Raw genomic sequence first — 23,772 nt, 5'->3', positions numbered from 1 at the left:
CATCTGCATAAATCATAAGAAAGGAGACCATGGGAGGATGTGGAGTTATTAAGAACAACAGTCCAATTGAGAGAAGAATCCCCCCCATATGAATTGCCACTTACAAACTTTTCTTGCAAGACAAAAAAAACGCACTTAACATCAAACAAGGGCCTTCAAACATACGTTTCACTGGAAAATAACATCATCGTGCCCCACTTTCCAAAAGACAGTGCACGCTCCACTGGAACATCCCCAAAGCTAAAGCAGCATGCTCTCTCTCCAGTCCTTTGGCAGCAGCCCAGAGCTGCGTGCTGGGGATTTAAGGGAGGGTTTATTGAAAGTTGGTGCCTACTTGTAACAATCAGGTCTCTGTCAAGTGAGAAAGATATAAAAAAAAAATTTTCTTCTTCCTTTAGACATTGCTACTTCTGTCATAAGTAAGGGGAATGCTGTAAGAGCCGCAGGGCTATGGGCCTGCATGGAAAGACCCGTGGCTCGCTCCTGACTTTTACATGCTACATGATCTCTGTACAGTTCAGCAGCTCCTCACCCATTTTGATGCCCAAGACTGAAGAAGATTATTCCTCTTGTGCATACCTCATCTAGAAATTCCTGCCTCCAAGAATATCAGCATCATGCCTGTTACCCTGGAAAGAAGAAAGGCACATAGATTAAATCCCCAATGTAATTGATGAACCAATATATGAATGTTTTCACATTAGAAACAGATGAGAGTTTCCCCTTTTACACAGCCACAGTCTGCTGAGGTTTTTGAGGTTATGTTCAAAGAGAGGTTAACGGTCATTCACAGTGTGTTGTATCTAGGTAAGGAAAAACTCCTAACCCACACAAGAAGCAAATGACAGGGTGTCTTAGGGAAAATCTTTTCCTCTGCTTTGCTCATGTTTGCTTTCTTTTCTAATCACTGCGTGATTACTGCACTTTCTAACCGCTCATGATTACTGCACACAAGCAAGCCCTATTTTCTCCTTCTCAGTTGCTATTTAATCTATTGCTTTGCAGTAAAGTGTGGAATTTCGGAACAAGTAGGCAGGGGACATGTGCCAGAGCATGAACACAGGGAGGCGGCTGGAGTGCACCTTGTCTGGACTTCATAAATGACTCCCAGAAATCTGAAATAGGACTCCATTACAAGGCTAACCAAATTCATGGCAAACATGTTAAAAGACTGATTTCTTTGCTTCAGCCCAGCACACCATCTAGCCCAGCATCCTGGCTCTGCCAATGGCCAGATGTCCACAGGAGAATGCAAGAGTAGGACAAGTCTGTTGTGGTAATTCTCCAGAATGCTCTTCCAGGCTCTTGCCATTTGTGGTTCTGGGACTCTGAAAGGCAGAGGTAGTGTCTTTGAATCTAGCTAACCTTGATGGATTCCTCTTGCATACATTTGTCCAATGCTTTTCTATTCAGTACCTTGAATACACAGAATGGCAGGTCATTCTGGAGTGGGCTTGTTTGTGTGGTATCGATCAGGGTGGACCCCATTCTCATCAACAAAGACGCTTTGAAGGCCAATGGGAAACATGGCTGACATGGTTGAAGCAAAGGAGAAATATATTTTATCTATTTGCAGATTTAAATCTAGTATTAGCAATACTCTGTCAGCAGCACAAAGGATCAGTACCGTAGATCAATACTGATGTCACACTCAGTGCCTGGCAGGGAACTGATGACTAGTCAGCAAGCCAAATGCACCGAGTCCAGCTCATATGGTCATTCTCAAGCCACTGCTAATGCTTGAATTTTTAGGCTCAGCATCCAAAATTCGTGAACAAATGCAACTTAATCAGTGTATGTATTTATCAATGTAACATCAACCAAATCTGCGTAGGAGATTCTCACAAAGAATCACATGAGATTGAAAGATTTGCCCTTTCATCTCACTCCAAACCAAACTGCATCACTTACATACATCACTATGTACAAATTGCACTGTTACCTGTGTACTTCCCTGATGTCACACAGGGAGTAACCTCCAAATCACAGATGTCTCCCATTTCTCAAGATCTATGACCAGAAATTGAAAGTGGAGCAGGCTGGGTTTGAACGAGAACACTCTTCAGATACCTGTGCTCTGCTAGCATGATGCTAATGGCTTTTCCCGGTGTTTTGTTCCTGCTCAGTCATAGCAGTTGGCCTGTTTAGCCGACACCTGGCTCTGTACCCAGTCTTGGCTGTTTTGTGACCTACCAGCTGCTTCACACACAGACAAACTAGCTGGCTGTTGCAGGTGTTACTTTCAACCAAACACGACCAAAGCAGTGTCACGTGCATTCCTTTCGGTAACAGGAAGCTCAACTCGAAATGAACAGCATGGAAACAAAAGTCACTTCCAAACTCCCTTGGTATAATTCTACAAAACTAAACTAGACCAAACTCGCTAAACTAGACACTTAAACTAACAAAAAAATACTTCAGTTAAACCATTAGCCCAGTCTGAATGACCCATCTGAATGGCATATCACTCTCCTAATCTTTTTTGCTACTGAGGTGCCACACGCGGTGCACCTTTCCAGTGTTCTTTACATACAAAACATGCTGAATACAATCATTAGCCACTATAAATATGCTGCACTATGTCCCATTCTCAGTGCTAGTAGCAGAGCATCCCTGTAGTTTTACAGCTCTTAGACTGGCAGAGATGTTTCATTGTACCCAACCTACCACTGCAAAGTTGTCCTTCTGACCAACCTAAAGGTAGTTTGCCAGAAACAAGACCGGTTTGAGGTCGTTTCTCAACAACACAACATAATATGATCTGGTCTTCACCAGTCGAAGCATCATGGTTCCTCACTGCCAGTGTTACCATATGGCCTTCTGGCTTTGGCCGTATATATTGCTGAGAGCGCTCCCCCTTCACCAGCAGATCATGCAAAGCATCAGAGTGACCTGGAATTGGAATGACCCATGTCATGACCAGTGGGACAAGAGCAAGACTGTGCAAAAAGGTAGAGAAAAAAGAGAAAGCAGATACTATGCCCTCAGGTGAGGGTAGGGATGGCCACAGAAAGAACAAGATTGCTAGGAGGCATGAAAGTGCACCAAGTTGCCCCTGCACATTGCCAACCTAAATGGAGCCTAGGAGGTCTCAGCTTTACAGGGGGTGGTATGCAGACACACCAGGGAAGCAGTACGTGCTGGTCTGTTTTAGCAACTGGATGTGATATTTCTACCCAAAAGTACAGGCCACTGCCCTCTTTCCCTTTCACTACAACAGTAGTGATGTTGTCGGGTATCAAAATAGTCTTCCTGCATCAAAAAGACACATCTTTTATCTAAAATGATCCAGAGATGGGAGGACGGATGGAGCCAAAGCACTGTGCAGCCAACACCTAGGTTAGAAAAACTAAACCACTTTGAGTTAGTGCTTAGTGTTTGAGAACATCAGACTGACACTACCCAGGGAAGGACTCCTGCAGATGGCACAGGCTTATTGATTCAAAACTGTCTTACTGAATTCATAGCATATTGGAATGATGGCAGTGCATTTGAACTTTCTCTTCTAATTGAAGGCAGATATATGCACATCTTAATCATGTTCTGTTCCTATGCTGGACATCACATCTCCCTTGAACTGTCTGTCCAGCTTATCTCCTATTTGATACTTGTATTTCACTAATTTCTCTCCACCTGACTCTTTCAGGACCAGATCCATTGTAAACAAGGGCAGCACACAATGAACCACCAAGCATTCACTTTACTGTATCTAAATACAGATTACAATTTAGAATCAGCTGGACTAGTTATTACAAACATAAATAAAAGCTCTGCTAGAGTTAATCGGTTATCTTGATTGGGCATGAGGCCACACTGACCCTGAAAGGCAGGATACTGCTCACCCCTGCTTCCCCTGATAACACCAAGCACGTTCCTGCTACTTCCTTCTCTGATCCAACTGAACGTTTTAATCTTCTTTTGTGGGGTTTTGTCCTACAGGATTAGCTCTCAGTTAGATCAGCAAGCAGGAGAAAAGCATGACTGTCCCTTTGGGCAGCAAGGTATTCTTAGAACAGGTAAACTGGAGCATGAAACCACACCTTTCACTGAAGTGACTTTAATATAGACATAAATTTACAATCTAAACACAAGATGTTAAATGTTCAGTGGCTTAAGTCACTGAAAAGATACAAGCCTAAATTAACAGAATGCAACTAATATGTTTTTCTCTAAGTGTCATCTAGAGTCAGGGCTCAGGCATTTTTAGGTTTAATGTAAATTCTGCATAGACAATTTTTTAAGACTCTGAAAAACAGTGAGCTTTAACATTTCTAATTTTTGTCCTGGACAATGACAAATGGCAGTGATATTTTGCAGGAAATGCTGCAAAGAGAGTTAGTTCATTGGAAGCATTCATTTTCCTTCTAATTTTTCCTTTCTTTCCAAACTTCAAACAAAGCATCACTTTCTCTGCACTTATTACTACATTTGGCTCAGATTCCATTTCTGAATGACACGTACGGAGCACTAAAAAGTGCAGAATAGCGATTTTTTCTGAAATGGTAGAATTATACATTTCTTAGCAAAATACTAATATAACAAAAATTTTTACTATTTTTGTCATTAAATGTTGTTCTTATCCCACAGCTTGAGATCTTTCAGTTTAAGCTAGTCCTTTGATGCCCTATTTTAGCTGAAGCACTTTTCAATTACAAGTAGATTATAAGAACAGCTTTCCCCATCCAATTTTTCTCATTTTATCAGTTGTGCTTGGCATAGGCTCTCTTTTGCAGCTAAAGGCCAATTATCTTTAAATAATAACTTTCACATTGTTCTTGAATAATGTTGTCTGTACTCTGTAAGCCTGGAGAAACTGTATAAAGCACCCTGACTTTAAAAGCTGCAATTAGTAGAATTTTTGCCACTGACTTGGAAAAAAAAGTGATCTTAGATGATTTGTCTAAATCATCTCTTCAGCAGAAGAAATGTTAAGTAGTCAAAGTCTTCAGCAATATGCTTAAGAACAGGCACAAACATCGAAGTTAGGCCATTTCCAATTATTTTATATTAGGCTCTTTCCAGTTTCCAGTTTCTATTTCCTGAAGATAAGTTTCAAACTTGAGTTTAATTTAAAAAGACCAGCTGATTTAAAAACAATTCCCAGTGCAGCAGAGTTGGCTGGCATATTGTACTGTTTGTATGTGGCACAGAGCTGCTCAGCTAAATCAGCTTTTCCGGTCTTTCTTGCCAGCTGCCATCCAAGTGATAAATAAAGGGCTTTTCACTGGGTAGCAAAGCTTTCATTCCAGAGCAACAAAACAAAGACATCCTATGTGCTATTGTCATTGATGGAGTCACCAGTCAGCTCCCTTCATCATCTCGTTTCAACGCTGTTTTCCTTGAACCTGATTGCTGAATGTGACAACATAACAGACTGTATGAAAGCATCGCTGACCACATTGTTGGTATACCGATGGAAAGTATTTTTCCTTTTTAATGGTAGTTTCCTATAGATAAAGAAAATGTATTTTTTCAGAGGCTCACAATTTTGTAATTCAAAGTATAGATCTGTAAACTGCCCACTGAAGGCTGAGAAAGTTTGTCTTCCCCTCAGAAGGGATTAAAATAGATGTGAGTTATTCCACAGGGTGGAGAACACCACAGTATACTGCATAAGCCTCACTGCGTTCAGTAAAAACAAAAGAACAAAATCACTCGTACCACAGAGAAACTCAGCCTTGTGCCCTGAGACTGAGACACATGTGGATGGACAACCCAGGGTTTTTTGACTGCTTCAGTAAAATAGAAGAATGAGGGGAAAGAAAATGTCTCTTACTCAGATTGAACTGCTTAAATGTGTTTGACTTCCCTTGTTGCTACACATTGCTCTTCTGCCAGGTCCTGCCCACTCAGTAACATCTGGAACAAGCACAGTCCATGCAGGACATCATAGACACATAGGGGACAATCAGAAATGAAGACGAGGGAATAGCAGAAAATTTGATGGGTGACCAGTACAGGTGATCAGGAGCAAGACCTCCCCACTCTAACTGCTCACACCGTGAACTAAGTGGTACCCACCTACCAATTTGAGGAAGGGCTCGGAAAGTAACTGATGGGGCACACTCTGCATTGGACGTATTGCATGACAGAGTCTACAGCCCTCTGATGCCCAACGTGTTCATTTTGAGTAGCCGTTGCTCCCTGAAGCAAGAAAACTGAGGGCATGGTTCTGCCCTCAGCAGGATCCAGGTTCCTGCGGGGCTTGTGTCTCAGCAGGAATTGGAAACCAGGGACGACTCGTCTCTCAAAGGCAAGATTTTGCTTCCTCAGTGAAAGGCAGAGACCTGAGCTCCTGCTTGCTTCTGTGGTCAGAATGGGAGCCTTAACCGCTCCAGGAGGCAAAATTTGCTCAGTTGATGCCATTTGATATCTGCAAAAATGCCAGGAAACAGCAAGCTGCTGTTCGCCACTATCCCACAAATGCTCGAGGTAGATCACAGCTGTCCTTGGCAGGTTTGGACCTCAGTAAAGGGTGAGATCATGCACATTATCCCCAGAAGGCAAGGTCAGTCCTCTCTGAAGAGTGGCATTTCCTAGCTGTCGCTGAGCCCACAGCTGTCTGCTATAGTGGCAAGACCACTGAGACAGCCCACTCCACAGGGCTCCTGGGAACTCAGCAGCAGCAGCAGCAGCGGTTTTCTCCCTTCCCAAAACAGGGATAAACTGATTTTTGACATTCAAAAGCAGGTATTTAGCACATCTATATCACCCCCATCTTGAGCACTGTGCAGACCCCCACTGCAAACTCCACCAATCCTCTCACCCACAGGAGGTAAGGACTTCTGTATATAAACTCTTCAGCCAGGCAAAGCGACAGCTTGCGACCACACAAGGATTGCTGCCTATGTATTTATAGGAATAAAGACAGTCGAAGGCTTCATTCAGATAATTTCAAGTAAACTATGCATACACACAGACACATTGTATTTATTGAGTAGTGCAGTGGAAACTTTACCCTGATAAGTAACTTGTCTGGAGTTAGCAGGAGATAAAACCAGTGTAACCTGGGTAAGATTCACTTCTGGTTTTTGAGGTATCAGAAAAAAAAGTTATCACCGCACTTCAGAATAAGTCAGAAGAGTGCATCTTTACTTAGCTGAGATCAGAACTGCCGCAACCTTTTTACTAAGAAATATGAGAAAATGATATACCAAGAGGAAAGGTGAATGTACTAAAGTGTTGTCCTAAGAAAATGCTGTTTACAGCTAGGTTAGTTAAAGGTTCAAGACTAAACAATTCAATGGAAAACTCTTCCTAGGAGAGTAGGAGGAGATGGTTGGAGATTGAGGGCAAAGATAGGTCAGTACAAATGCAATCTGCACGACAGGATGCTGGGTTTTTCTCAGATGACTACAGCACACAGGCAGATCAGATGGTGACAATCTACAGTGCAGCTGGGGCCAGAAGACAACTAAAATTCAATTAAAAAATGGAAAATTATTTGAGGAATGAAAATAAACAACTATGCAACAGTGGGGCTTAGAGGAAGGCAGGCCAGGAAACTTTCAACGAGTTTCCAAGATTCAGTGACAGTTGAAATACCAACCCTGGTGAGCATCTTTGACAGCTTCCACTACAGCTTGCTCTTAGGGATGTCTGAGTCCATCAAGTGTTGCCAGAAAAAGGCCTGTATCCTGTGCCATGCATCTTCCTGGGCTTTGGCATGCTCCCTCCATTGCCCTCCCCAATGCACAAACACCCCAAGCACTTTGTGGATGGAAGCCTGGCACAGAGGCAAGTATGGTGGCTCCAAGAGGTGTCCTGCTCCAGAATAGAAGCAAAACTCCACTTCCCGTCCATATTGCTGAAGGCGCTGAACAGCATCCCGGCAATAGAGGTCACTTTTCCAGTTTGTGTCGTCCAGCCCCGACAGGAAGAGGAACTTGGCCAAGGACCTCTCCATTGGAATGCGACAATCCCAAGTTGCTGGGTCCCTGTGATCATCTAGGATATCTGAAAAATCTACTAGGCCAGACTCATCACTGGTCTTCATCCTCCCCAAATCATATGGGTGGGGAGGAACAATGAAGCCATCCCCCTGCAGGGGAATGAAAGAATTAAAACCACTTCCAGATATGCTGACAGCTGCCTTGATGCCTGGTAGAAATGTGGCCATGGAAAGGGCTAGATCAGCTCCTTTAGACAAGCCCAAAACACCAATCCCAGTATCTTTCACCTGAAACACAGAAACAACCATTATCAACTACTTCTCATTTCCTGGGCTGACATAACATCTCCAGTTCTGCTTCCTCACTCCTCACCCAAATAAGACCACCCATATTTTATCCTTCCCTCTCTATTTAGGTTACATCACTCCCATATCTATCCCTTTGCTGAGCTCCACAAGAATGACATGAATTCTACAGCTCCTCAACATTTCTCCTCCTGTAACAATTTTTCTTCCTGGTGACCTCTATATACAAATGCCTCTTTGCTCCCTCCAAATCCTGGCTCCACACTTGCTTTCAGTATTGTATCTTTTACTGCTCCTATCTCCAAACACTCTCAATCTTCTCTCCTTTGTCTTGGAACACATAAGGTTCATTACACCTGAGGCAGAGTAAGCCAAACAACTGTTTAAATCAACTTATTTATGGTGAAGGCTCTTCACACCAAATTCATTTTGTAATGCGTGCCTTGTAAGGTACTCTGGAAGTTTCAGAGCCCTATGAGGAACAAGACAAACAAGCAAGGCTGTATTCTGCTCTCACACTGGCTACATTCCTGGTGTCCACGTGCTCGAAAATATAAATAACTTTGTGAAATGAATACCGCATTAAGTAGCATTCCATTAAAAGTTTAAATGCTACTTGATTTCTCTTGGTCTCTTTTAAGTATGATGATATATTGCTATAAATTGTCCTTTTCACTCCAAATACTTGTTCAAGTACAGCCCCAGTTTCTTAAGATATGGCACACTTTCCAGAGCTACAACCGTAAGGGATTCTGTCGTTAATGTTTTATTACTGTCTCTAAAACTGTCTTCAGTTTTTATTACTGAAACTTACTCAGAATCAAAAGCCTTTAACATTTCAGAAATAGTAGAAAAAGGTCAATGGATTTTTTTTGCTTCTAAAATCTTGAAAGATGCAAAAGTAGGGAAAAAATTAAGCAGTGTTATGCTTCTAGTCCAGAAACTGCTTTGATTTAATCTTACACAAACAGTGGTTTGCACAACACACTATGGACTGTCATAAGATGTTGTGCAAAACCAGCTATCCAACTACTTGCAAAATTAGAGTTGAGGCACACGCTTTTTTCCATCTCTCAGATCATGCTGTCTTTCAGACAATGCTGTCTCTTTCTAACATCTCAGAAACTTAGTTGCATTCAGTGACATATAGCATTTCACATGAGAAAACTGGAAAATAGTTTCCAACAGAATGACCGTCATAATTTGTCTCTTACCTGCTGCTGCTTCCGCAAAAAGTTTACAGCTTCCTCAAAATAGCTCAGTTCAAGAACCTCTGGCATAGCAGGGAGATCTTCAAAGGCCATGTAAGCAAGAGCCAGAGTCACAAAGCCTCTGCTAGCCAGAAGACTTGCTCTGTATTCAACAAGACCTCCTCCAGATCCATACAAATCAATAAGTCCAGGGAATGGACCAGGTCCTGCAATGAAAGGGGGGTGTGTGTGTGTGTGTATATATATATACACACACACACTCAAGAGATAAGTTTCTACAGCTTCAGTAGTACCCCCCCTCCCCGCTGCCCCCAGCACATATCAGGACAGTAGATATCAAACGGAAATCATCCTTTGAAGCTTTCCATGGAGGTTCTCATTCTCAGGCACACACACAATCACTGCAAGGACACCCATTTGGATATTTCTTCTCCCTCTCAGGAACTCACTACAGGAAGTTCATCTGTTGGGCATCCTTCTCCGACTATGAATTTCAGCTGAAATTGGCCTCGATGTTCTCAGGCCATTGGGGACTGATGAACAAACAGTACTGCTGCATGAGCTGCGCTTCTTTAAGGAACTGTGCTAGCAGGTTTTCCAGGGAGGGAATACTTGAGTTATGAAATGCACCCACAAATGCCAGCACTGACCTATGCCAATTCAGGCTTCAGTCTGATCTGGGTAACTACCCCTGGGCTTCTCAGTGTTCCTCCTGCAGCCACAGGACATTCCTTTTCCTGCTGCTGCTCTGCCCATTCTTATAGCAGACTTCCCTTACAAGATTTGGTGTCACAGCAGCTGCAGGGGACTTTTTATCCATTGCAGAGCAAAACATTCATGTTTAAGTATTGCCCAAGGAACATAAACAGTTTGGGGCTGAGAGCAGCTTTACACAGGATCCAGTCTCGGCACCGCCTCCGTACAGAGCTGTGGAATATGACACCTGTTTAATTAAAGACCTTGCTTTTCTCATTTGGCTCCCATCTTCCTAAGTATCCCACACAGTCAAGGTGCTCAACCAGGTAGGGACTTCTTTCTTTGGCTTTTTCTTAGCCAGAGAGAGACACAGAGAGACAAGTCCAGAGCCTGCAGGAAGATCCGTGGCAGCTGTTGGAGCAGCCTAGGCTGGCTGCAACCCAAGTCCAATGGTCCCACCACACCTCATCATTCCTCGCTCCGCGGCTGGAGCCGTCACACCTCACAGCTCTGCTGAAGACCAGGGGCCTCTTTGTCCTGTCAGCTAAACAGAAGAGCTAAGAAATAAACACTTTTCCCCAGAGCTCTCACTGCAGGAGAGGTTCTGACCCCCCTCCACTAGAGCAAACAGGCCATGCCTTGTGTTACCACCACTGTCGCTCTCCCTGCACCCCCCTGCCTCGGCACTTGACTGCCTGGGCAATGCCTGCTCCTCCTTGCTCTGCTATGAGGATCCAAGTAGCTGGACCAAGCAAGGCTGAGGCAACCATTAGCTGAGGCTTTGCTCTGTGTTGCCAAGTGCATCCATGGGCCACAGGGCACAATACGTGGTGTAAGTCACTCCTGGAAAACCAGAATGGAATTAAAACTCACCAGGAGGGAGGAAGAGGGTTGCCTTCAGACGACCTTCTCTGACCGAAATCCTCTTCACCCCCTCTCCTAAAAACCATCGTTCATTGGTGCATTTTCCCAGCAAGCGGCTCATATCCCCATAGCCTTCATACACTTCCAAGTCCACACAGAAAGGGGTCAGGACATTCCTCTTTGCCAGCCGCTTATAGGGCGCTTTAGACTTCAGAGACCACAGCAGCCCCATCGGCTCCACTCCCAAATAGCTGCCCCCCAGCGCTGGAGAGCGGCTGAGGTCGAGCTCTCCGCTGCTCCCAGCTCTGTAGTGAGCGTGGGCTTGGAAAAGCTCCCCGCTCTCGTCCACCAGGCTGGCTCGGAGGGTGACCGCCTGCTGCGGCAGGAGACCCGCCACACGGATCTGCACGGGGTCATCGAACAGACACCTGGGGGAAGGCAGAACCATCACCTGCACCGCCATCCCAGCTCTGCTGGTGGAGAGAGGAGCTGCCCTTTTTTGTGGCGAAACACAGGCTGGGTGAAAGAGGAAAGTCAGGAGCCTGTCGCTTCACAAGCTTCAAATCTCTGCCCAAAGTCCAGGAGGAAAAACCGTGACTGCTTCCTTCAGCCAGCAAGCACGGGCTGCTGGGAGATGTAGTTCAGAGCACGCCTCCCTCCAGACACTGTGCTCAGAGGTGGTACAGTAACACTTGCATGAACACGAGCTGTCATTTGTTCCTAGCGTTCGGTTTTACTTTTGATTACAGAGACTAAATTAAACACCCCACAGTGACAAAAAGAGATATTCAAATCACCTTTCCCCTGACTGTGGGAAAGTTCAGATTCAACTGCAGAACTGACTTGGGCGCCTTTGCCAAGGCACAGTGAACACAAACTGGAAAGAGTGAAGTAATGTGACTTCGTAATCTAGCTGTGAAACAAAGCTTGCCCTTAATCCCTCTTGAGTTTTCAGCAATTTTCGGACAAGCACCACAAGGTAAAATGATGCTTTATGCTTTAACTATGTTTCCTTAAAAAACAAAAGAAACAGACAAAGTAAAAGAATCATCTTTTTTCTGCACAGTAATCAATCTTGTCTAAAAGGTATCTGTATTTTCCTAATTAATACACAGAAAATAAATTTCCCCCCCATATTGCTACTGTTTCTAAGGAACTGTTTGAAGATTTGATGATAAATAACAACTTTTGGTTTTCATAAACAACAATGCTACATTTTTGCAATGTCTGCCTATTTAATAGCCTTCTAATCCTACCCTGGATGTGGGTCTCAGACACATGAGTAGTCTTATCCTGTTCTGTGGAAATACAAATGGGAATTAAGGCTGCAGAAATAGGCTCCTGGTTCACACAACTCATCTGACCATATGTTGTTAGGCAGCAATTAATGGCAAAGGAATGACACAATCAATGAACCTACAAGCTGCAGAATCACATGTCATGCCACGAGACCACAGGTGATGTGCAGATTGACTGCAGATCTGGCAAAGCAACTCTAAAATCTCCACTCAGGGTGTAGGAGAATGCAGCTACATTTAAATGCAATGGTGGAAAGAAATAAAAACCAGCAATAAAAACAGGTAGCTTAACATGGAAAATAGCCAGCATGCTACGAGGACTTATGCATGTCCTCCTAGATGTCCTCCACCCATCACATCATTTGAAAAAGAAGTACAGAAATTATCTTTTAAACTGACCTTTTATTGCAGAAGTTGTAATTTCTCACCATCAAAACACCACAGCCATTGAACTTAGTGAATTACAACTGGACAGGACTTTTGCCTTAAGCAGAATGCACATGTTGGACTGATGCAGCCTGACACACAGGTGGGTGGCAGAACAGATTCTTCCCTGTCTGATTGGGTTGTTATGAAAACAATCTGTAGATCTGAACCGTCATGGCTTCTGCTTTGGGATTTCCAAAACCTGGATTGCCTCCCTTTAAATTTTATTTTGCTCACCGTCACTGAGGCAACATGCAAAGACCTAAAAATGCTATTATCAAACCTTCTACTTACAAGCCAAAAAATCTGGCCAATTGATCTAGACTCTGTAATCAAGCAAAATAGCCATGATCTGTTTGACAGACATTGTTGAGTCAGATGTTGTTGACTCAGACGTTATCAGTTCTTTTCACTTGAATCATGTTTGTCCTCCAGCCACAGATGCTGATGATTGTATCACATCAGAGAGAGAGATCACAAGCTCAAGTCTCCCACCTCTGCTATAACACTTTCAGGGTTTTTGTGAGACGATCTAGTAGCTGATAATAGCTGTACTTAAGGTCATATTCCATGTCATACCAATAATTCACTGAGGAGACAAGAAAAAGGAAAAACATTTCTAAGGCTAGATTGTAATGATTTACAAACACGTTCATAGACTGTTTTCCACAGTTCAGCTAGTACAGGCTTTTTCTTATTACTGACTGAACTTTGAAATGAGCAAATCTTTGACTACAGCCAAAAATAACGTAAGCAAACATTAGAGCTCTTTAACAGTGCTGCCAATGCAACTCTGTCTTAACCCAAACCAGCTCCTCTTCAGACTCTATACTGGGGATTCCTTGGAGCAGAAGCTGGCAAAATGTTTAGGAACACAAAATGTATGCCTCTATTTAGACAAAAAAATACCAAATACATTGCAAAGTTTAATATCTGGATAGGAATATCTCTTCCTCTGAGTGTGTAAAGGATGGCAAATTCACCATGACTTCACAACGTTCATCAATTAGATAGCACTTTAATTCTGCTTCTCATTTCATTTTAGTATACCTCTCCTAGAAAAAATAAGCCAAGCAGTATAATATTGTACCAACGGTTCTTGGAGGAGGATATACTCTCTCTTCAGACATTTACTGGACCAGACCCAGAGAATACTGATTTTTCAAGTGTATACAGACTGTAGTGCAGTTACCAGACTAAAGGCCAAATAAACTCATCACCTCTTTAGCATTTCTGCTAGACAGAGAAAAAGAGAGTGGCCGGGGACTTGCAACTGAAAACAACTCTTTCCAAAAAATCTTTAAGGACTGATGCAGCATTATTGGGAAAAGAGATTCAGAAATACTGCTTTACTTGTAGCTTGTCTTTTTATCACAGTATCACAAATACTGAGAAAAAAAAAAGGGGGGGGGCTTGCAATATTTGCAGTGTTGCACAAATACTAATGTTATGTTGTTCAAAATACTCTGTTTACTCTTTCTGGGCAGACAGGATTATTCCAGGTAAAGAACAGTGAAAAACTCTTCCTCAACTCTTGCAAAACTTACAGGATATAATAATATTTTGCACCACCCCCAGCCCTCCACCTGCACCAAATGGGCAATGGTTGGAATTCTAGAACTCTCTTCGGGAAGGATGAAAAATAGAGAGAGATGGTGATAAATCCTACAAAGGAAGAGATGACAAGACTTTTGATAAGCACAGGGGAACAGTAACACAAGCATAGGCTTATTACCAAGGTAGGAGACTGGGCTGGAGCAGATTCCAGCTCACATGACAACACAGTATCTCCCACATTGTGTCTATATCCAAGCCTAAAACTCATACACTTTCTGGTTTCCTTTTCTTCTCCCACATCCTTTTTAGCTGATGTGATAACTGCACACACAACACGCAGTTTATTTGTGAAAGGTATGCAGATGACCAATTTGCAGTTAGCAGGCTAGGCAGACAAACTGCTTAGCTCTGTGTTACAAACAGAAACTGGATCATGATCACTGAATTAACCATCCTTCTCCAGACTTGATGACTAGAAAGATTTTTCTTTTGCTGCATCCCTAGTACTTGTCAACAATGCTATGAAATATAAGCAAAAGAGACTGCAAGACCCTGTGGCATCTGCTGGGATACCCCCCTCCTGAGGGGAGGTAGATTATCTTACAGGGATCTTTGGTCCCCGTTATGCTTTGCTGTAGCTGTTTCGCTCTAGCTGCGCACCCGCAACAGTTCAAAAACATGTCTGGAAAGACTGTATTTTACCTGCTATACAGCCATGAGATTGCTGAACGTGATGGAACCAGAGAGAAGGAAGGTATAACATCTCACCAGCTTTCACTGTACACTGCAAAGGTTTTGCCTGAGCATACTCTGGATACTGTTCCAGATTCGGGTTCAATGGGTCCAGGGGGATCCAGGGCACCTAAAAGCAAAAGAGCACATATATGGTACTGACCCTGGCAAAAAATTCCAGCAAGCTTCCAGAAAAACAACTGATAACCAAACTTACTAGGTTACAAAACATGTATTTTGCCTAGCAAAACACGTACAGCTACACAGATTTCCACACTCAACTGGGAATAGGTCAAGGATGCAAAAAATTTGCTCCTTCAGTAAAGCATTTCTAATTAGGAAAAAGGTACTAAATGTCAGCCATGAAATTTCAGTCTTGTGGCGTACTTTCAAAACACCTCCAGCCCCTTTAGTCACTTGTTCCTCCTATATTCAGTACATGAGTATTTTATCTGTACCACTCTTTTTAGAAATTCCTTTCTTCTTCTAAAGCTCTCTGGTCTAATTTTATTCCCAGCAGTGAAAGCCCCCCTTCCTGCTGGGAAATCCCTCTTGCCTGCATTCATTTCTTCTGTGCTCTACAGAATTATAAACCTCAGCACTCCACCGTACTGCATTACAGGAATGCTCCCACAAGATTACATGTGCACTGCTCTGGAAACAGAGAAAAAGCCATACCCCAAGTTCGGCTGTAGCATTTGTCACACATTACAGAGGCAAAAGGAGAGAGATTAGATGCAAAAGGCTACGGACTTATTTTAATCAAATAAATATTGCTACTACTAAGGAAACACAATTTATTCATTGAGACAGATACATTTTATTGCACTGGGTGATGCTCCTGTAGAGCAAAATCTAGCCCTGAGTAGAGAGCCAAAAGAAAGTGAATGCAGAAGAGCCTATTTCAGCCTTAATGAAATCGGTTCTTTTATTGTTGATTCATTTAAAAGTCCTTTACAGGATCTATTTAAGTTTGGTGCAAGGCAGACAGTTTATGATATCAATGGTTTCAGGTGTGCAGTAAAAATCTTTTCTGGAAGTTGGGTATCTTTTGCGAATAGTAAAATACAAGTGAAATATCTGGGCATTCTGTTTCCAGTAATGAAGGATTTCTAAATATCAATCAATGTGCTCAGTTTGAGGTCTCAGCAGTATCCAAAATTATCTTTGCTGTATTGACTGTGTTCTTTATATACTCTTTACCTTATCTGCATTCTTCTCATCCACAATTTCAAATGAGCCGTCTTCTGATACTTGGTATGTTGCTGGCTGATAGAGCTCTGGAACCACAGAATTAAATGACACAACTTAGAGCAGTACTTAGAGAAACTAATGGCAGGGCATGTCACACTTTCACCAAGTAAAAGAAAAATTAAGACACGACCTATTTCAACTTACTGTCCTCACTGTCCTTCCCTTTGTCCATTTCAATTTTTATCCAATTTCTTATTTTTTTATATTTTTTGAAGTCATTCTGAATACTGAACTGCCTTCCTGTTTGGAATTACAACCTTCTTTCTTCACAGGATTTATTCTCCTCAAAACCCATTTTTCTCCTGGTCCTATTTTGTTCCAGTAACTGTCTCGTTTCCCTTTCAGGAGTCATAAATGCATCCCTGACTTACACATCATTCTATATTCTGGCATTTCTTCTTAGGTCAGTCTAGCAAGATAGCACTCACAAGAGTTATTAGTGACTTGCAGCCAGCCTTTCACTTCTAATTATTTTATCCGATAGGGCTCATCAACTGCTTCAGATACGGCAGGTTGCTTTTCTTTCATTGCTTCAGCACATGTGGTTTTCCAAGACCTCCCTTGAGAGAGCTTCTCTCCTTTAACCTGATATTCAAAAAGATGGAGTCATCTTTTTACTACACACTATAAAATGTAAGCATTATCTCTGTTCCATGCTTTAACAGTAACTTGTTTTACAAAGTATGACTAATATGACATATCTGTATTTCATACATTCATAGAATCATAGAATGCTTTGCGTTGGAAGGGACCTTAAAGACCATCTAGTTCCAACCCCCCCTGCCATGGGCAGGGACACCCTCCACTAGACCACGTTGCCCAAAGCCTCATCGAACCTGGCCTTGAACACTTCCAGGGATGGGGCATCCACAGCCTCTCTGGGCAACCTGTTCCAGTGCCTCACCACCCCCACAGTAAAGAATTTCTTCCTAATACCTAATCTAAATCTCCCCTTTTTCAGCTTAAGACCATCACCCCTTGTCCTGTTACTCCATGCCCTTGTAACCAGTCCCTCTCCAGATTTCCTGTAGGACCCCTTCAGGTACTGGAAGGCTGCTAGAAGGTCTCCCCGGAGCTTTCTCTTCTCCAGGCTGAACAACCCCAACTCTCTCAGCCTGTCTTCAGAGGAGAGGTGCTCCAGCCCTTTGATCATCTTCATGGCCCTTCTCTGGACTTCCTCCAACAGCTCCATGCCCTTCTTATTTTGAGGGCCCCAGAGCTGGATGCAGTACTCCAGGTGGGATCTCACCAGAGCAGAGTAGAGGGGCAGAATCACCTCTCTCGACCTGCTGGTCACGCTTCTCTTGATGCAGCCCAGGATACAGTTGGCTTTCTGGGCTGCAAGTGCACATTGCCTGCTCATGTTGAGCCTCTTGTCCACCAACATCCCCAAGTCCTTCTCCTCAGGGCTGCTCTCAATCCATTCTCCATCCAGCCTGCACTTGGCCTTGTTGAACTTCACGCAGTTCGCACGGGCCCACCTCTCAAGTCTGTCAAGGTCCCTCTCAATGGCATCCCTTCCCTCCAGCATGTCGACCACATCACACAGCTTGGCATTGTCAGCAAACTTGCTGAGGGTGTACTCCATCCCACTGTCCATATCGCTGACAAAGATGTTGAACAGCGCCAGTCTCGAACCTGATCTTCTCCTACAGTAGGTGGTTCTTCATTCTCCCAGTCCCTGCCTTTGCTTACTGTGACCTGGGCAATGTGGCTAGAGCACTTGCTGTTGAAGGCTGAGGCAAAAAAAGTCATTGAGTACCTCGGCCTTCTCCCTGTCCTGGGTAACCAGGTCTCCATTTCCTTCTGGAGAGGACCCACATTTTCCCTAGTCTTCCTTTTATCACTGATGTACCTACAGAATCTTTTCTGGTTGCCCTTGATGTTCCTGGCCAGATTTAATTCTATCAGGGCTTTAGCTTTCCTAACCTGATCCCTGGCTGCTTGGACAGTTTCTCTGTATTCCTCCCAGGCTACTTGCCCTGGCTTCCACCCTCTGTAGGCTTCCTTTTTGCATTTGAGTTTGCCTAGGAGCTCCTTCTTCATCCATGTAGGCCTCCGGGTGTTTTTTGCCTGACTACTTCTTTGTTGGGATGCATCGCTTCTGAGCTTGGAGGAGGTGATCCTTCAATACTAGCCAGCGGTCTTGGGCCCCTGTTCCTTCCAGGGCTTTTTCCCCATGGTATTCTACCAAGCAGGTCCCTGAACAGGCCAGAGTCTGCTCTCCTGAAGTTCAGGGTAGTGAGCTTGCTGTGCACCTTCCTTGCTGCCCTGAGGATCTTGAACTCCACCATTTCATGGTCACTGCAGCCAAGGCTGCCCTTGAGCTTCACATTCCCCACCAGCCCTTCCTTGTTGGTGAGAAGAAGGTCCAGCATGGCACCTCTCCTCGTTGGCTCCACCATCACTTGGAGAAGGAAGTTATCGTCAATGCATTCCAGGAATCTCATGGATTGCTTATGCCCTGCTGTGTTGTCTCTCCAACAGCTGTCGGGGTGAGTGAAGTCCCCCATGAGGACCACGGCTTATGAATGTGAAGCTCCTATCTGTCTATAGAGGGCCACATCTGCTTGGTCTCCCTGGTCGGGTGGCCTGTAGCAGACCCCCCCCACTATAGTGTGCCCTGTCCCTGCCCTCCCTTTAATCTTTATCTATAAGCTCTCAGTTGGCTCCTCATCCATCCCCAGGTGGAGTTCCATCCATTCCAGCTGGTCACTGACACAGAGGGTGACACCCCCTCCTCGTCTCCCCTGCCTGTCCTTCCCAAAGAGCCTGTATCCTTCCATCCCAACACTCCAGTCATATGAGCCATTCCACCACGTCTCTGTGATGCCAATGAGATCACAGCCCCGCAGGCATATGCACGTCTCCAGCTCCTCTTGTTTGTTCCCCATGCTACGTGTGTTTACATAGATGCATTTAAGTTGGGCCCCGATGAAGCTGGCTGGAGCGGCTGGAATTCCTTTGTGCTGCACCTCAGGTGCTCTCCTGCTGACCTGCGGTCCTTCTCCCAGCTCTGGGCATCTACTGCTGGCACTGGCATCAAACTGGTAGAAGTGGGATGGATTGAGGTTCCCTTCCTCCAGCAACTTTAAAGCCCTCTTCACCAGCTTGGCAAGCCTGTGACCGAAGATACTCTTGCCCTGCTTGGACAGATGGACCCCATCAGCTCCCAGTAGAACAGGTTTCTCAAAGCGAGTCCCATGATCTAAGTAGCTGAACCCCTGGCCACAGAAAACGGGCAATGTGAAGTAATGCTGCCATAAGAATCTCTTTTTTTCATTTCTCCAGTTTTCAGAGATTCAGTTAGGAACTTGAATATTTCATTAAACTACAACTTATTTTTCAGCTTCCTGGCTTTTTTCCTAGAGAAAAGAATGAGCAGGCAGAATCCAAACCTGTTAAACATCAGAGATGACATGCTACAATACTGACAAGATACTTGAATAATTTAAATATTCTAAAGCCGAAGAGACTGCCATGAGTATCAATGAACCTATCACTTTACAGGACTGGAAAACCCAACCTTAGAATAATATTTGTATTACAAACTACCTGCAGCATGAAATAGAAGAGATATCTGTTCACACTGGAAAGGCTAACAACATCAAAATGTTATCTCTGCTTCTTTTTTCATATCTTTCAATATTTTAGTCTCTTCTCCTTCCAACCTCCAGGCATACTGCATAGTAAATTATGTACCATATGGGATGAAGGGACGGTCACTCGGTGGATGCAGTAGAAAATGTTTCTCTCCAGATATCACACAGTACAAGTTCTCATAATGATCTTTATGTACTAGGATTGAGGAAAAAAGAGATATGGAGAAAGAGAGAAAATCAGTGTTACTTCCTTCTCTACATCAGAAACTATAGTAAACTGAAAGCGTCAGCTTGTCCTCGTATCATCTGGCTGCTTCCTCCTCTTGCAGCCAGTGGGAGTGGAAAGTACCAATATAATGTTGTAGCAAATGTATTCAACGAAGCAAATTGTCAGTGCTTTGCCTGACACAATGCCAGATAGATGCACCCAGAGACACGGCAGCAAGAGGCTGCAGAGGTGCAGGAGAAAAGGCAAAAAAGCACGTTAAAGTAGAACTGCCTTGTCCGAGAAAACACACCGTCCTGCTGAGCCACTAACTCAAAACAAGCCCGCTTAAACCTCTGCTGAGAGCACACAGAAGACGTACAGCACCACACAATACGTACAAGATGTCACAGCAGTCGATTCCCCAAGCCAGAAATTCACAGCATCAGGCTTCTTCCCTGTATGGTTAGGGAATAGAGACATGTTGTCAACGAAAAAAGAATTGTCATGTTTAAAAGCATTTCAAATAATTTTCTGCCAATTTCTGCCAAATTCTAACCTTTAACTTCCTTCAGAACTATGACAGGTTTCATTACAAATAGCAGTCTGTGAGCAACAGCAACCACCTTCTACACTGGAAGCCACTGTAGTGCCGATCAGACTTCATGACGTAGTATCATCCATCCCCAAATCGATGGTTACAACCCCTTGTTTCCACATTCTGAATCCCTAAGACTTAGCTCACAGAGAAACTGCAGCACGTCTACATACAGTTCAAAAAGATGGTGAGATCACAGTAAATCATTTTCATTGACATTTTAAGGAAAGACATGCTGTAAAATAGAAACTGACTGAAACAGAACATTTAACTAGAAACAAAACATCTGTAATTTTACAACAGGGGGTGGGGGCTGTGTGTTGTTTTGCTTGTTTGTTACACTAGCTTTGGTAACAACAGCATGAATCCATATCAAAACATGATTCTGAATCAGAGAAAAGCCACTATATGAAAAGAAATGCTATATGGCACTGTCACCACAGTGTTTCAGTTGTGATGGTCCCAAATCACAGCTGAGATACTGATTCTGGAGTAACCCAAACCCAAAACCTGGATTACTCTATTATTAAATATTTTACCACTTCTACTTTCTAAGGGGATGAAACCAAACTAAGCTCTGGCATCCAGAACCAGAACAAACATTCACCATGTACCTAGCATAATTGTTTTAAAGCTCCGTACAAAATATATACTGAATACAGAAGAAATAGAAGGTTTACCAAGTGCCTCGCTCATCCATGGTATGTCAGGCTGCACATCACAGACAAGTTCAGGGAACTCCTCAGTGAGGTTTGAACACTGCTTCTGCACATAGAATACGTTGGGAGAGGTCACTTTCTTCTCCACAATGTCCAAAAAGTCCATGAAAGGCATTTGGCGCTCCTCTGGCATGACAAAACGGTCCTGAAACACTGCATCTGCATAACCATTTGGTGTTACTGCCACGCTCACTACCTTGGGGCCTATTACCTCCCTGCAAAATAAATCAAAGGTTTATAGCCAGACCTGCAATTGGCCCATATATTGCACACTGGTTACTTTAAAAAGAACGTATTTCATGGGCAGCAAAAATAAGAAGCCTGGCTTTCCATGGATGGGTGTCTCTAGACTAGATTTTCTACTGTCAGGTAAGGACTCTGGCATTCTGCTCCAATTGCTCCCTGTGGTCAAGGCAATCATATTATCTTTAGCCTCTCTAAATTCTCCTGTGTCTCACAGGTGAGTGCACAAAGGAGCTCCCTTTTCCTCTGTGCAGGCTGAGGGCCCTCTTCAGCAACTTCTTTTCATCAACCATGGACAAGCTTGATATTCTTGGGACCACTCAACCCTGCCAAATCTGGGCAACTGTATGTTCAACAGCAATTGAGGAGGGAGAAAGGATGAACAGAGACTGACAGACACACACATCATGAGGTTAGCAGCCCTTATTTCCATGAGAAACTTAATTTTAAACCCATAGATTTTAGGTCTAACCAGAAATCCCACCTCAAAAAAGAACTTTAAAAAACTATATCAGTTATTGTTAAAACACTTATCATTTGTGGGGTTTTTTTTAAAAAACAAAGTGTACTCAGTCACAAACAAGTCAGTCTGTTCTAAGAGCACTACAGCCCCACTCCAACTGGGAAGCTACGGGGTGGACCACCAGCCGGAGCAATGGGACTGGGTTTCGATAGCCTGGGCCGGCTGGCTGCACAGCCACAACACCCACCCTTCACACTGCATCAGAACTGGTCAGGACAGCATCTTTGCAGGAACAAGCATACGCACAAGTTTGGCAGGACTTAACACCATTGTACAGAAGCACAGGAATCAGAGCTAATCTTAAGGATAAAAACAAACATTAACCAAGGGCCTTTTACCGAGGTCAACTGAAGTTGGCCATCAGTCCTGCTCCAAAGCTCCTTCATACCTGAGGTACGCTGAGGTCCACTTCTTCAGAGCTGGCCAGTGGCTGATGGCATTCTGAATTATACAAGGTTTATTCGGACTCACCCATTCTCGATAAAACTCCAGTGGGGACAGAGGCCTATCAAGATAGGGTACATCCTCCATCCACCCCAGCTCTGTCCAGGAAAATGAGAAACAGTTTTACTCAGTGTCCTGAGAGCAGTGCCTGCTACTAGCACACTAACTGGCTCCAAAGCCCACACCACAGGTGCTCAGCTGAAAGCAAGCCAATCCCCATGGGCTCCAGAAACGGCTCAGTTAAACCCTCAGCTGCCATGGAGGGTTTCAGTGCCAGATGGGTACCTCAGGCCCTTGCCAGGCCACTCGCCTGCTGTCAGCCACAGCTACTGCCACGGGTGGCCACACCGCGGGCCCACAGGAGGTGCACCTCTGATACAGAGATGATGCCACATGAAGATTTTTGGAAGCTGGCATAGTGCTTTGTTTTGCTATTTTATATATAAGAAAATAACCTAAAAGGGCCATTTTCTCACGTTTCGTTTTCTTTTTGCAGTGGCCTTTCGTGCTGCATGTTCACCTTGGAAACATTTGGCTGCAAACAGAGCAGGTGCACGGACGCTCCAGTTCAACCCACGCAGGTGCCATTTGCGGCTGCTGCGGCCCAGCCGGGGCGCCGAGGCGGCCCCAGACCGAGTTGTTCTTCCCATGCGGCGGGCTGGGGCCCACGGAGAGCGCCAGCGCCCGGCCCAGGCCCCAGCGCCCCCCCCTTCGCGGCCTCCCAGCCCCTTCCCGCCGGGCTGCCCCCCCGCCCGGCCCGGCCCAGCCCTCTTTCCCCCGCTCACCGCGGGCCTCCCGCGGGAAGGCGGCCAGGCAGCCCCTGACGGCCCGCAGAGCGGCACCCTCCGCCATGCCCGCGCCGCCGCCCCACGGACGGGCCCCAGCCCGGCCCCGAAGGAGGAAGAGGAGGCGGCGGCGCCGCTCGCCTCCTCCCGCCTTCCCTTCGTCCCTCCCTCCCCCGCCGCGGCCTCCCTTTCTGCCCACCCCTCCCCACCCCCGAAAATGAAATCCCGAGTGGGTCGCGCAGCTCGACAGCAGCTCGGTAACAAATGATCACATTTTTATTGAAACGGTTTAAGACATGGAGTACAAATGAATACAGAGTTAAAAACAGCTCCCGGGGGGAGCCTCACAGTGCAAAAAAACCCAACAAACGATTTTTATTATTTTTATCCAAATAATTAAAAAAAAAGGACATTTTAA

At 44.4% G+C, this 23,772-nt stretch overlaps 2 protein-coding genes across 4 annotated transcripts; both read right to left on the bottom strand.

The window, feature by feature from the left end:
* Positions 1–609: 609 nt before the first annotated feature.
* On the bottom strand, positions 610–23,488 carry JMJD7 (jumonji domain containing 7). 3 transcript variants are annotated; one of them, XM_054827084.1, is made up of 8 exons: positions 23,355–23,488; positions 22,514–22,667; positions 21,321–21,574; positions 20,444–20,500; positions 19,938–20,033; positions 16,185–16,261; positions 15,018–15,111; positions 610–629 (listed from the first exon to the last, which is right to left on the bottom strand). In XM_054827084.1, exons 1-8 carry the CDS (start codon positions 23,419–23,421, stop codon positions 625–627), a joined length of 804 nt encoding a protein of 267 aa, XP_054683059.1. In that variant the 5' UTR covers positions 23,422–23,488; the 3' UTR covers positions 610–624. The 3 variants fall into 3 exon arrangements, with proteins under 3 accessions (XP_054683059.1, XP_054683056.1, XP_054683058.1); XM_054827081.1 differs by lacking the exon at positions 610–629 and adding an exon at positions 12,649–13,281 and having other exon boundaries at positions 14,952–15,111; XM_054827083.1 differs by lacking the exon at positions 610–629 and adding an exon at positions 12,649–13,281.
* LOC129206924 (acyl-coenzyme A thioesterase 1-like) lies at positions 6,912–11,617 on the bottom strand. Its single transcript, XM_054827080.1, has 3 exons — positions 10,978–11,617; positions 9,412–9,614; positions 6,912–8,179 (listed from the first exon to the last, which is right to left on the bottom strand). Exons 1-3 carry the CDS (start codon positions 11,429–11,431, stop codon positions 7,577–7,579), a joined length of 1,260 nt encoding a protein of 419 aa, XP_054683055.1. The 5' UTR covers positions 11,432–11,617; the 3' UTR covers positions 6,912–7,576.
* Positions 23,489–23,772: the final 284 nt, after the last annotated feature.

Source organism: Grus americana, chromosome 5 (assembly GCF_028858705.1).
Source record: "Grus americana isolate bGruAme1 chromosome 5, bGruAme1.mat, whole genome shotgun sequence".
In the NCBI taxonomy this organism is placed as follows: domain Eukaryota; kingdom Metazoa; phylum Chordata; class Aves; order Gruiformes; family Gruidae; genus Grus; species Grus americana.
The sequence above is the reverse complement of the archived record's forward strand: the minus strand, read 5'-3'. Positions and strand labels throughout refer to the sequence as shown.